General features: G+C 51.7%; 1 protein-coding gene across 2 annotated transcripts; it reads left to right on the top strand.

Moving 5' to 3' along the window:
• The first annotated feature begins 1,289 nt into the window (after positions 1–1,289).
• On the top strand, positions 1,290–8,363 carry Irx6 (iroquois homeobox 6). Of its 2 annotated transcripts, none has more exons than XM_052727924.1 (6): positions 1,290–2,484; positions 3,478–3,726; positions 4,366–4,475; positions 4,642–4,949; positions 5,591–6,193; positions 7,046–8,363. In XM_052727924.1, the coding sequence occupies exons 1-6, from the start codon at positions 2,440–2,442 to the stop codon at positions 7,048–7,050; spliced, it is 1,320 nt and encodes a 439-aa protein (XP_052583884.1). In that variant the 5' UTR covers positions 1,290–2,439; the 3' UTR covers positions 7,051–8,363. The 2 variants fall into 2 exon arrangements, with proteins under 2 accessions (XP_052583884.1, XP_052583883.1); XM_052727923.1 differs by having other exon boundaries at positions 7,043–8,362.
• Positions 8,364–12,205: the final 3,842 nt, after the last annotated feature.

Raw genomic sequence — 12,205 nt, 5'->3', positions numbered from 1 at the left:
ACATACCTTCCCTCTGGAAATGTTTGCAATTAATTAATTAGTAGTAATCTTCCCCAGGGGACTAATTTAATGAAATTTTTCCAATTCCTACTTTAAAAGAGAGAGTAAGAGAGCTTAGAGATATCCAAGCTATAAAGGGGTGAATTGCTCCAAAGTGCGTTTTGAAAAATCAAGGGATCTATTTATTACTGTGACTTTTTATCGCTAAGTCAATCTGGCAACGACTGTAATTCTTTTCCTAACTAGGCCTCTCCCAGTTTGACAGCAAGGTTTCTCCGAGGTAACCAAAGGCTGTGGTAGCAGCTGGGTTTGCAGACTCCTGTGTGCTTTGTGGCCTGTTTAAGCTCCTTGTCTCTTCTGCATAAGCTGGGAGAGGTGAGCAGGTGCTGAGCCAAGGTGTCATTCTAAAGAGGTCACTGGGATGGCCTACCAGGCCAGAGGCCAGAGGCACGCTTGCACAGGACCTCAACCTTGCCTCTGGTGCTGAGATACCTCTGCTGGGCAAGAGCCCCGAGCAGTCAGTACCCTCTGGGTCTTGACGTCTCGAGTTTCAATGGGAAGATAAGTAGATAGATAGATAGATAGATAGATAGATAGATAGATAGATAGATAGATAGATAGACAGATAGACAGATTTGCTCTTGTCCTTGATCAAGCCTCCACCACGCCTGGAGGAGGTGTAGCAAAGATCTAAGACTGTCCAAAAACTGCCAAGTGCACTGTACTGTGACCGCGTGACTAAAAGGAAAGGCTTTCTGGTTTGCAAACTCCACCTGGTGCCGCAGCAGCGCCACCTAAGACCTGTCATCGCCAGTCTGCAAGTCCCTTCTGTATCTTAGTCTTCTAGGCCCATGTTGGAGTCTCTGGAAGGGTGTCGGTCTGCAAGTGTGCAAAATCTATAGCACTTGCGAACTGGCATCCCTTGTCCAAGAGACAGGCAAGTAACGCCTCCGCCTCCGCCTCCGCACACCCCCCCCCCCCCCCCACACACACACCCCGGGGGAATCCATGTTCTTTTGAGAAGCCCGGCAAGGGGTTTCTTACACCACTGGGCCCAGCTGGGTTCCCCTGGCGCAGCTCCCTCCACAGCTCTCCACTGTGGCTCGCCAGCGCCACCCCTAGAAGAGCGCAGCAGTTGCAGCCGGTCGGTCTTTCAGGCTCTGGGCGGACACCGCAGGCGGCGCTCGGGAGGCAGCCAAGCCTAGCCTTTGGAGGAGATGGCCCAGACTTTTGGCTGGCAGCCTACAGATACCTGCGAGTAAACTTGGCTCGTCTATGGGAGCTCTCTAACGGATGCTGCACCTTGGTCTGGAGGGGGCGCTCGTCTGCCTAGCCCGGGGTCAGACCCCTGCAGAGACACGCCAGGGGTCAAGGGCCTGGCCAGGGCTGGAATTAGCCAAAGGTTTTGGGAAACTAAAACCCAAGTCAGATCCCCAAGGACAAAGATGGGCTCCATCAAAGCTGCCCGGAGCTGGTCCAACCCTACGAGCTCGGGGCCGGCGGGTCCAACAAACTTTGGTGTAGCAGAGAGGCGGAGATGGTTGGAGGTTGGTCCCGCGAGCCGCTGCTCTCCTCCACCTGCTCCGGCTCTGCCTCCGCCCAGCCCTCACCCACCGCACTCCCCCACCCCTCGCCATCAGACTCCTCATCTCTCCTCTCCCTCCTTCTTCTCCCCCCTTGTCTGACTCCCCCACTTTCCTCCAGGCTCTTCTTTTGTATTCTCTCTTCCCTCGCCGCCCCGCTTGCCTCTCGCCTCCTCGGGGCCGCAGGGGAGGAGGCGAGCACGCTGCGCCCTGGGCCCGCGCGCCGCGCAGGGAGGCGCATCTCGCACTTCTCCCGGGGAATTTGGAGAGTGTCTGTGTGTGTGCGCGCGCGCGTGAGCTGGAGGCGAAAGCTGGTAGGATCTAGCGGCGAGCAGAGGGGTCAGGGTTTTTGACGTTCCTCGCCCGCTGCACAAACCTCGCGGAGCAAGAGTGTCTGAGTGTGCGCGCGCGTACACGGGCTGGCTGCCCCTGGCACGCTCGGTGGCCCGGGGCCCCGGGGCCCGCGGTCCCCTCTGGCGGCCCGGGATTACCGTGACGTCACATTGAGCCTCTGGCCACCTTGGACTGGGACACCTCTGGAGCCTCATAGCTCTGCGCCGCGCCGCACCTCACCTCGCCATCGCGCGCCTTTGATACCCTGCACCTTCTTCCTAACTCTGCCGATCCATGGGCCCCTCTGCCTTCAGGACCCCACCGGCCGCAGGGGTGCCTTCCCAAGCTCAGGGCTCGGCAGCTGGGCTGCCTCCATTCCCTCTTAGCGGGCCAAGGAACTGGCGCCGAACACCTGCAGCCCTGTAAGGAAACCAGAAGCCGCTCGGCTGGGGTCATCGAACAGCTGAACTGAGCGAACGACTCAGAAGAAAAGAGGGAGAGCCGTCCCAGACGGCCAGCTGCTATGGCCTTCCCGCCCTTTGGACACCCGTATGGCGGCGCATCCCAGGTGAGTAGTGCCTTATTGGGGGCGGGGGGAGGGAGCGCAACTGGGGGGAAGATGCCCGCTGCGCGCGCGCTGACCCCTGAGTTTCCTCCTCTCCTCCTCTCGGTGACACAAGGGAAGCTAGGAGCAAGGACTGGGAACTGTCCACCGCACCCTCTGACATCCGGATGCCAGACTGAGAGCTTTCACTCCTGAGTGTCACCTGAAAACGCGGGCACTCTAACCTTGCTCTCTGCGCAGAGGGGCGTGGGATCTGGGGGATCTTGCAGTCAGGGCTTCCCTTATACAGATTCGTGAGGTGGCCAGTGGACCCTCAGGAGAAAACAAATGCGCTCCAGGTCAGAGCGCTGGCACCACACCGCTCATCTGTTGACCTCGATTCTGATCGCACTCCTTTCTTGGGCTGGCCTGAGCTCTCTGCTTTAGCATCCCTCCGGTTTCCAGACCAGGATGTTGTGCAGTGGTGAGGATTTCCCGGGAGAATTCTGAGGATGTCCACCACTGTCCTCCATTTTCTCCAACAGAGTGCTCAGTATATATGTATTTTCCCTCCCTTGGGGTTTAGTATCAGGTCGACCTTTGACCTGCTGCAAGTCTCCTATTCTGATCTTAGGTGGATATCCTTTTAGTACAATGGGGACGGGAGTGAGATGCTGGTGATGATCTTGAAGCTAACTTCTAACTGTGCCTTTGTAGAATCCCACGGGGCGGGAGGTGGGGGGTGGGGGGGTAGAGATTTGGTCCTATCTCCACAAGCTGTCTGGGACTATGAAGACTTAAAGATGGCCTGGTTGCATCTGTAAGCGCAATTTGGGTAAGTTGCCATCAGAGAATCCCCATCCCAGCAGTCAGAGGAGTTTCTGAACCTGGTGGTATTTGGTTACTAGAAGGAAGGAATGAAGGTACCAAGCTTCCTTGGTACCCTCCTCTGGCTAGAACCAGTAGTTGGTGTGGCTGGATTTTTAACTTCTAGTGACTCCTTTCGTGTTTTTGTAGTTTCTGGTGTCTGCAAGTTCCAGTGCCACTTGCTGTGAAACTGCCCCACGATCAGTGTCAGATGTGGCCTCCGCCTCCACCTCTGCCTCTGCTCTTTGCTGTACACCCTATGACAGTCGGCTGCTGGGCAGTGCTCGGCCAGAGCTGGGTGCTGCCTTGGGCATCTATGGAGCACCCTATGCAGCTGCCCAGAGCTACCCTGGGTACCTGCCCTATGGCCCAGAGCCATCCCCACTGTGTGGTGCACTGGTGAGTGATGGGGTGGGGCCTGGGACTGCTCAGTTAACGTTGGGGGTTGGGAATATAGGCAATCAGCACAGATGAACTCTACTGTGGCCTTGTCCCGAGAAAATCTGTATGGGACAGACGACGCTGAGAAAATAGCATACTGAGTAAGGAAAAATTCAAGTTCACAGCACTTTACAGTTTGCAAAACTCCACACTGCTGAGAAAATGTTTATAACCTTTTTAATTCTGCAAGGTAGGCAAATCATCATTATTCTTGACTTACAGGTGAATAGTTGAGGTGTAGAGTTCAAATAACTTACCCCAAATCACAAGAATGCCAAGGGCCAGGAATAGCCTGCTGGGAAGGGTCCCAGTAGGTGTATATTTGGTGAGGAATCCAGAAGCTGTAGCCATCATGGTAGCTGATACCTACTCACTGTCACTGCTTGTCCTGTCCCTGGGACTCTACTAAGTACTCTACCAGCATAAATGACTTTATTGCCTCAATCTTAGTCAGGGAGAAACTGAGGCACAGAGTATTAAATGGCTGTGCCCAACACTGTACAGCCATTGCAAAGGGTGGTACTGGGGTGTTGATCTAGACAGTCACCTGTGTCCTTCTCCTGTGTAGTCCTGAATTCTCTTTTCCCCTCACACCAGAGTCCTCAGTATGAGTTTAAGGATCCTGCAGGAAACTTTACCCCCAGCCTGACCCAGCCAGGGGCCTATTACCCCTATGAGCCAACTCTGGGGCAGTACCAGTATGACAGGTGAGAAAAGGGGAGCATGGTGGCTGGCCTTCTTTGATCATCCCCCATCTCTGCCCTCTCCCTGGTGAAAGAAGGGGGGAACAGAACTCAATTTCCAGGCGCCTGGCCTTTCTACTGGCCAAGCCCCTGGTTGCCAGCCTGGAATTTGAGCCCTGTCTGCCCACAGGTATGCTGGAGTGGAGTTGAGCAGTGCTGGCCGCAGGAAGAACGCCACCAGAGAGAGCACCAGTGCACTCAAGGCCTGGCTCCACGAGCACCGCAAGAACCCGTACCCCACCAAGGGCGAGAAGATCATGCTGGCCATCATCACCAAGATGACCCTCACCCAGGTGTCCACCTGGTTCGCCAACGCGCGCCGGCGCCTCAAGAAGGAGAACAAGATGACGTGGGCGCCCAAGAACAAAGGTGGGGAGGAGAGGAAAGGCGAAGGTGCCGGAGAAGACTCTCTGGGCTGCCTGGCCGAAGACACCAAAGGTACAAACAAGTCACCAGCCCACCTGGCAGGTTCCTTAAGACGTTTAACATCGGATCCAAAGCCATCTGTGCTACTATTGTCTAATGCTCCAATTATCCTTGTCCCTGGATGCAGTGCAAACCCCAGGGCCTTTGCACCAGATAGTCCCTTCCTAGTTCGGTTTTGCTCGCTTCCCATGTTTATCGCTGTAAGAAAATTTTCTGCACTTTGTTCTTGCCTATTCCTCTAGAAGGTCACCTCCCCTAGAAGACATTTTACTGCTGTAGTTCTAAATGTCTCAGGTCGAAATGATGCTCTGCACACGTGAATATTTGCTGGATTAAATAACACGACACCAGTCGCTGTAGGTGCTAAAGTTGAAAGAAAAGTGTCCCTCCCCGTTTTATAACTGAGGGACTCCAGCAGTGCAAAGTAGCCTTTCCTTGGCTACTCCAGGAGATCAGAGAGGCGGGGCAAGCAGGGCGATGTGGGGAATTCTTCCCCTGGGGCCAGCAGCCAGCTCTAGGGAGAGCTGCGGGTGGCGGGTGAGAGAACGCTGAAGTGCGGAGCGCCACTCGCTAAAAGCTTCTCTGGGTAGGGACCCTCCCGCGAGTTTCCCTAGGGTACTATGCTTTTCTCACTTGCTCTCGATTTCCTACAGACGCTACTGCCAGCCAGGAGGCCCAGGGGCTGCGACTGAGTGACCTAGAAGACCTGGAGGAAGAGGAGGACGAGGAGGAAGCAGAAGAAGAGGAGGCAGCGGTCTCAGCATCCCGCAGGCTGGCGGATTTTCCGAAGAGCGTGCGGTCCCTGCCTGCGCCCTGTGCCGCTCAAGAGAGCCGTTTGGAGAGCAGAGAGTGCGGCCTGGCGGTACCCCGCTTCTCCTTCACTGAGGCTCCGCGGTCAAGAGAAGCTGACTTCATTACAACAGAGCCAAGTGGCCCCACAATGATCGTGCACTACCCAAGCGGCCAGAAACCCCGAATCTGGTCCTTGGCTCACACTGCAGCAGCCAGCGCTGTCGAAAGTGCTCCCTCAACCCCTCCCAGGGCACAAAGTCCCGAGTGCCACATGATTCCCAGACAGCCCATCTCCATCAGGCGACTCCTGGTCCCCAGAGACTCCGAAGTCGAAGAGGATTCTCTTGCTGCCAAAGCCTTTGGAAACTCCACGTTCGCCCTGCAGGGGCTGCCACTGAACTGTGCGCCTTGCCCTAGGCGGAGGGAGCCTGAAGTGCGGTTCCAGTACCCGTCTGGAGCAGAAGGTAGTGGGACCCCAGAGGCGCTGGGAGTGCCTGTCCAAAAGATACCCACCCATCACCTTCCCCAGATCTGGTGCGAAAATGTCCATAACACTCTCAAAGTCTAAACACCCCAATCTAAAGCCAAATGATAAAAATAAATACCGAGGAGAGGATTTCCCCCAAATCACATAATCTTTGAAGAGATGGATAGTCTAGCCCTGTGTCACGACCCGGCAAGTTGCATCAGGCATGCTGGTCTCTCCCCATAAGCACCTTTGGCCCTCATCTGCCTTCTTAGAAGACTCCTTGGTCTCTGTTTGGCTGGTACCAAGAATGTCCTGGAATTGGTCTGGCTTTTGGAGCTGAGTGGTTGGGCTGTGCATACCACGGGTTAGTGGTCAGTGTGCAGCTTCTCCTGGCCTACTAAAAGATTCGAACAGTGTAGACATTCTCTGAATTTTACATCTTGGAAGCCAAAGTCCAGGCTGTCCCTGGGGATACTCCCAAAGGTTTGACCCCCAGCATGGCAAGACTACCATTGAATGTCCTCTTCCTCTGATGTGCAAGGGCCTGGTAAAGGGGAACTTTACCGCTACAAAGGGACAGTCCCTAAGCACTAGGCAGCCTCCAGCAATTACTTATGTTGGATTCTGGTCTTTGTAGTAATTTCTCTCAGGATTAGCTGTTGGCTTAGAAAATTGGGTTACACTGTTATGTGAATTTACACATAACTTGCCCAAGCATTACCTCTGACAAGCAAATTGCCTCAAGACCTTGGCTTCCCTTGGGGTGGGACACAAGCTGACCTCCGATTTTCTAGAAATTACGGCCAAGTGGCCTTCGGGTTTTAATCAATCTTTCCTCTCTCAGCAGGTTAGCGCAATGGCTGTGGTTTGCAGAATAATTTTGGAAACGGCTGCTTCTGGATTCACCGTCATATTAAGAAGCTTCCAGGCCTCGGCAGGGACCAGGAGTTCTCACTTTGCTCAAGACAAACACACAGAACCATCCTAGCAGCTATCCGTGCACGCAGGGGTGGGGCTGGCCAGGCAGACATGCACCATGTCAGACTTGAAGGGGAGATGGGAGGCACCTTGAGGAAAGCCCAGTGGATGACCAGCATATTTTGACCAAGTCTCTCTTCCTCCTCTGGATGGGGGGCCTGAAGAACATCTCCTCCTGCTCACCCACCCTTACCCAGCCTGCTCACTTTGTAACTTCCTTGTTGATATGGTCTCTAAAGACTATCTGTGTCTCCTTCCCCTTTCCAGGCTATAACTTCAAAAATAACCTAGCTGAACCCAAGGTGTGCAGCCTGTCAATGCCAGGGACTCTGGGAGAAGTCTGGTAGAGCAGGAATGGGGCACCGAATTGCCACAAAGGCTTCTGGGGACAGAGTTTGGGGCTGCAGACCTGAGTTCTGTAGCAGAGAGAGAAACCGAGGAAGCCACACACACCATGCCCAGGACAGGGTGACCCCCAAACTGCACAAGCTAGTAGCTGAATAGCAGAGTGACACCAGAATATTTGTTGAGGAGCAAGGTTTGTTCCCTGGTGGTACTGGGATTATAAACGTATTATGTCGATCCATGAAGGGAAACTTGAGAGCCCCCTCCACCCACTGCTTGCTTCCACAGAGCCCAACAATGAAGTAGGGCAGTTTTGAGGTGTTGGTAGAGACCACAGAGGGCATTTTTTCTGTTTAATCTTAAGTGTCAGCAAACCCTTCCAGTACAGGCCAACCAGTGAGAGCTGAAGGTCCAGGCAGGGACTTTGTGTCCTTGTCCCTTTGGGAGTCTGTCTGGAGTTGGGTGAGAGGTTTGAAGATGCCCACAGAACGCAGGCTGGATGAGGTTGCCTGAGGCCAGTTCCCAGCTCCAGGGGACTGGACTTCAGTCAATGAGTAAACTCACAGCTTCCTACATTGGCAGTGAACCCGGCAAAGCCTAGGAGGGAGCCCTGGGAAGCCATAGGAACTAGGAAGGAGAGTTGGTGTGCATCTGAGCACCTCATCCTACATTCAGTCTCCTCCTGGGCTGGACCGCCCAGCGGTGAGACCCGCCCCTGTTGGTGGACGCCCTCCAGATCAGCGTGGGGGACGGAAGGATGAGGGAGGCAGAAGCATCCGATTTTTAAAGCCTTGGAAGGTGCGGAGAGAAAAGAGATTTGGACATTAGGGGAACTATAGAAAAAACAAACAAACAAACAAACCCAACCCTTCAGAGTGGGGCGTGTCTTTAAAGGTCAAGAATTACAAAACTACCCGTGTCTCCTCAGATGAGGAAACTGAAGCCCAAGGAGGGAGCCAGAAGCTATCTCAGATTTGTGGTTTGATTGATCCTGCTCCAGTCCAAAGCCCTCCTTTGGTTCCCCCCCTCACCTCCTTTGGGAGACACCCCCCTGCGTTTGGTTTTTGGGCAACAGCTGGTCCCGTCCCACCCCCCACCCCCAGCTTCCCCGGGGACTTTGCAGTCGCCCTTGCTGACCTGAGGCTTAGGGTCCGGAAAATTAAACTGCGAAAAGATAAACATTATTTCCAGTCGGCTTTGCAGGATTAACGCTTGTAATAAAGAGCATTAGCTGAAGGTTTCTTTCAAGGCGCTCTCCACCATACCCCCTCCTTGGTCCAGGTAGACCCCCTCCCCTCCACCACCGGGAGACTGAGGCTTCTGATACTCCTTGTAGGGTCTAGTCATTTAGAGGAGGGTGGAGGGGCTTTTCCACATTGAATCAGCATTAGGAAACCGGCCCACTGAAGCCCTCACTACCCAGGAGAGCCTGCTAAACCCAGTTGGAAACCAGGCACAGTGAATGCCGGGAAAGGGGGCGGGGGCGGGCAGGCATGAGATTTGCCGCTCCTCCTTCCAATACTCAAGGTCTTTTCCCGAGCTGACGGTGAAGCCCAAGGCCTGAGAATGGCACGTCTGAGCCTATGATTATCCCAACTCAAGCCCCCAGCCACAATCTGTTCCCACTACCTCTGCCCACACTGAGAGCCTCCTGCAAATCTCCACTATAATCTCCCAGAATCATATTTTGAATACACTTTTGATTAAATGTGACGGTGGGGGTGGGGACGCTGGACCCTGCTGGTATCCACGGACACAGCTGGCCGTTGTTTTAAGTTCTTCAGAGTAAGTGTCCGCCCACAATGTGATCTTAGACCCCCAAAGTTCATAGATGGCTAAAGCGCCCTTTGCTTTCTTGGGTGGCACCAGGGGCTAGCCTGTAGAGCACAGTGGAAACTGTGTAGGAGGGCTGGGTCTCCTTTCCTGTGTTCCTTCGTGTGCCAGATATCACTATACGAGCACTGAACTCACTAGGTGACTTTGTGTTTACATGCACATTTACACATCTACAATTACATAACCTGAAATTATGTCACCTTGCTGGGGTTCACCAGCACATCTGGAGCCCCTATTGTATGCCAGGCTTGGTGTCTTGTGCCTTAGTCTATTTGAATGCTATAACAACACTGTGGGCTGGGGGACTGGTAAACAGTAGAAATTTACTTCTCACTGTTCTGAAGGCTGGAGAGTTCAAGCCCAAGGCACCAGCAGGACCTGTTTTCAGGATTCTAGATAACACTTTTCACTGTATCTTCACATGATAGAAGAGAGAGTTATCTGGGAGTCTTCTTTATAAGGTCTCTAATTGGATCATGGAATTCAGGGGGCACACTAACATCAGTATTTTATCACTTTCAATGCCATCATATTGGGAGGTAGGTTTCAGCAGATACATTTAGGGTTGGGCACAGACATAATCTTATTCCGTTCTTTAAATGTGTTGACTCATCTATATATTGCTACACTTTGAAGAAGCAACATTCTCTTTATCAGTATGCGGATCTAATGAATCAGGAAATGGACTGATGGAGGTTGTGTAGCTCTGGGCCAGGCATCCAGCTAGGTTAAAAACGTCAGGCTCTTAGTAAGATGGATTCTTTAACCACAAGGCTCTCCCATCAGGATGTTTTATCACTTTATATTTATTTTATTCAACTACTAAGAGCATGGGTTTCAGAAAATCTATGAACTATCATTTTGGGCTTTGAAAGAGGTTTCCCTCCTTTCTCCTTGGGAATGCCCAGTGGAAAGGGGCTTCTAGTTCATCCTGGGTCACGCTGTATCCTGAGAGGGAGCATCCTTTGTCTATCTCACTGCTTGCACTTCCCTGGAGCCTGCTGTCTCAGACAACACCAGTCAGTATGGAGCAAAACCAGCCTGTAACCGGAGACTCACACAGGATGTCATGGGCTAGGCTATGTGCCCATCTGACAAATGCCACAACTGATGTGATGGATTTCAGACCTGAGTCCTGGTGACTGACACTCAAGTGGCCAGACTCTAAGCTCAGCACCAAGGCATAGGAAGCATGCTGTTGGCCTAAAGTGAATGCCCTCCCAGCACCAAGGTGAGGGTCAGGCTAATACCCCAGCTGTTTCCTGACCCATCTACTTCACACCCAAGTTCTAGAAAGTTCTTTCTTTTTGGACTAAATTGCTTATTATGTGCCTTCTAGATTTGTCCATAGAACTTCTGGTGATTCTTTTTTTTTTTTCTGTGACTTTCAATTCATCCCTCCTGCATGTTGACTGTATTGCCCTTACTCAGGGGTCAGAATAGGAATGAAGCCTGTTGGGCATCTCGAAATGATGTAGCAGAGGACCATCCTATCTGTACCATTTTATTCTTTGAAACTTAAACTATACAGACAGCAAAATGCAAATCCTCCAGAATCTCTCTCAAATCTGGACGCTTAGAAGTAGAAGATAGAATCACTGTTACAGAGCCTGGGAGAGGTGTGAGGAGTTGGAGATGGAGAGGAGGTCGTCAAAGGCACAGGAAGGAACAATTTTTCATGGTCTATTGAACGGTAGGGTAACTACACCTAACAGTAATTAAACTGTGTATTTCAAAATAGCGAGTGAGGAGGACTTTGAAAGGTTCAAGAAAAAGACATGAATGATAGAGGTGATGGATAGGACACACTCCTTGGTCTGATCCTTACGCATTGCATGCTATACTGAAATGCCATATGGTTCCTGTAACTATATCCCATACAACTGCTATATTAGTTAAAAATCAAACATAAATACTACTCCATGGAATGTGAGTCCTACCCAGCCCAGTTCACCAGTGTTCATACTTTAGTGAATTAATCTGTATTAATGTAGAGCATTGCTGTGGTGTGAATTTGCCCTACCAAATTTATGTATTAAAAACTGACTCGCTGGGGCTGGAGAGATGGCTTAGCAATTCAGGGCACTTGCTGTGCAATCATGGGGACTGGAGTTTAGATCCCAGCTCCCAGGTGACAAGTCTGGCATTCCAGTGCATACCTGTAACCTGAACTCTGAAGGGGCAGAGACAGGAAGATCACTGAGGTTTGCTGGCTCCCAGTCTAGCAAACAAATCCTGAGCCCCAGATTCATGGAGAGACCCTGCCTCAAAGGAATAGGTGGAGGGTGACAGAAGAAGACAGTTGTGGCCTTTATGATCATGCACACCCCTCCCATGCATACACATTCATACACCCTCACATAAACAAGCAAGCAAGCAAACAAACAAATACATCTAAAAAGAATACTTGAAAATAGATTCCTCTAATTTGGAAGACTGTGAAAAGTACTTCAAGTTAGATGAGGTGGGTAGTGTACCAAGGTGGCATTTGTGGCTTTATAAGAGGCAGGGCACTTACTCAAGTATTTTGTCATAGCAACAGATAAGCATGAGTACTAGTGGGGGATAAATTTTGTCTTCTCTCATTGGACGTTCCTCAGATGGACTGTCTCCAAATTCCAAGCAGGCTTTATTTAAAGTTTAAGGGTATCTATCTGAAACAATGGAGTGGGCCATGATCATGCTAACAAGTATATAGTTCTCAACCTTGATGGTGCATGAAGTCAGCCATGGGGGGTTTTATTGGGTTTAGTCATCATCTTAATGATAATAGAAATACCTACGCTGTACTCTAGACACCTTAAGCCATACCTGTAGAAGTGTGGCCCCTCTGTGTTTTTCAGAGTTC

This window comes from Peromyscus californicus, unplaced genomic scaffold (genome assembly GCF_007827085.1).
Source record: "Peromyscus californicus insignis strain IS unplaced genomic scaffold, ASM782708v3 Scaffold_8__1_contigs__length_139910024, whole genome shotgun sequence".
NCBI classification, from domain to species: Eukaryota; Metazoa; Chordata; class Mammalia; order Rodentia; family Cricetidae; genus Peromyscus; species Peromyscus californicus.
This window is presented reverse-complemented; position numbering and strand designations above follow the sequence as displayed.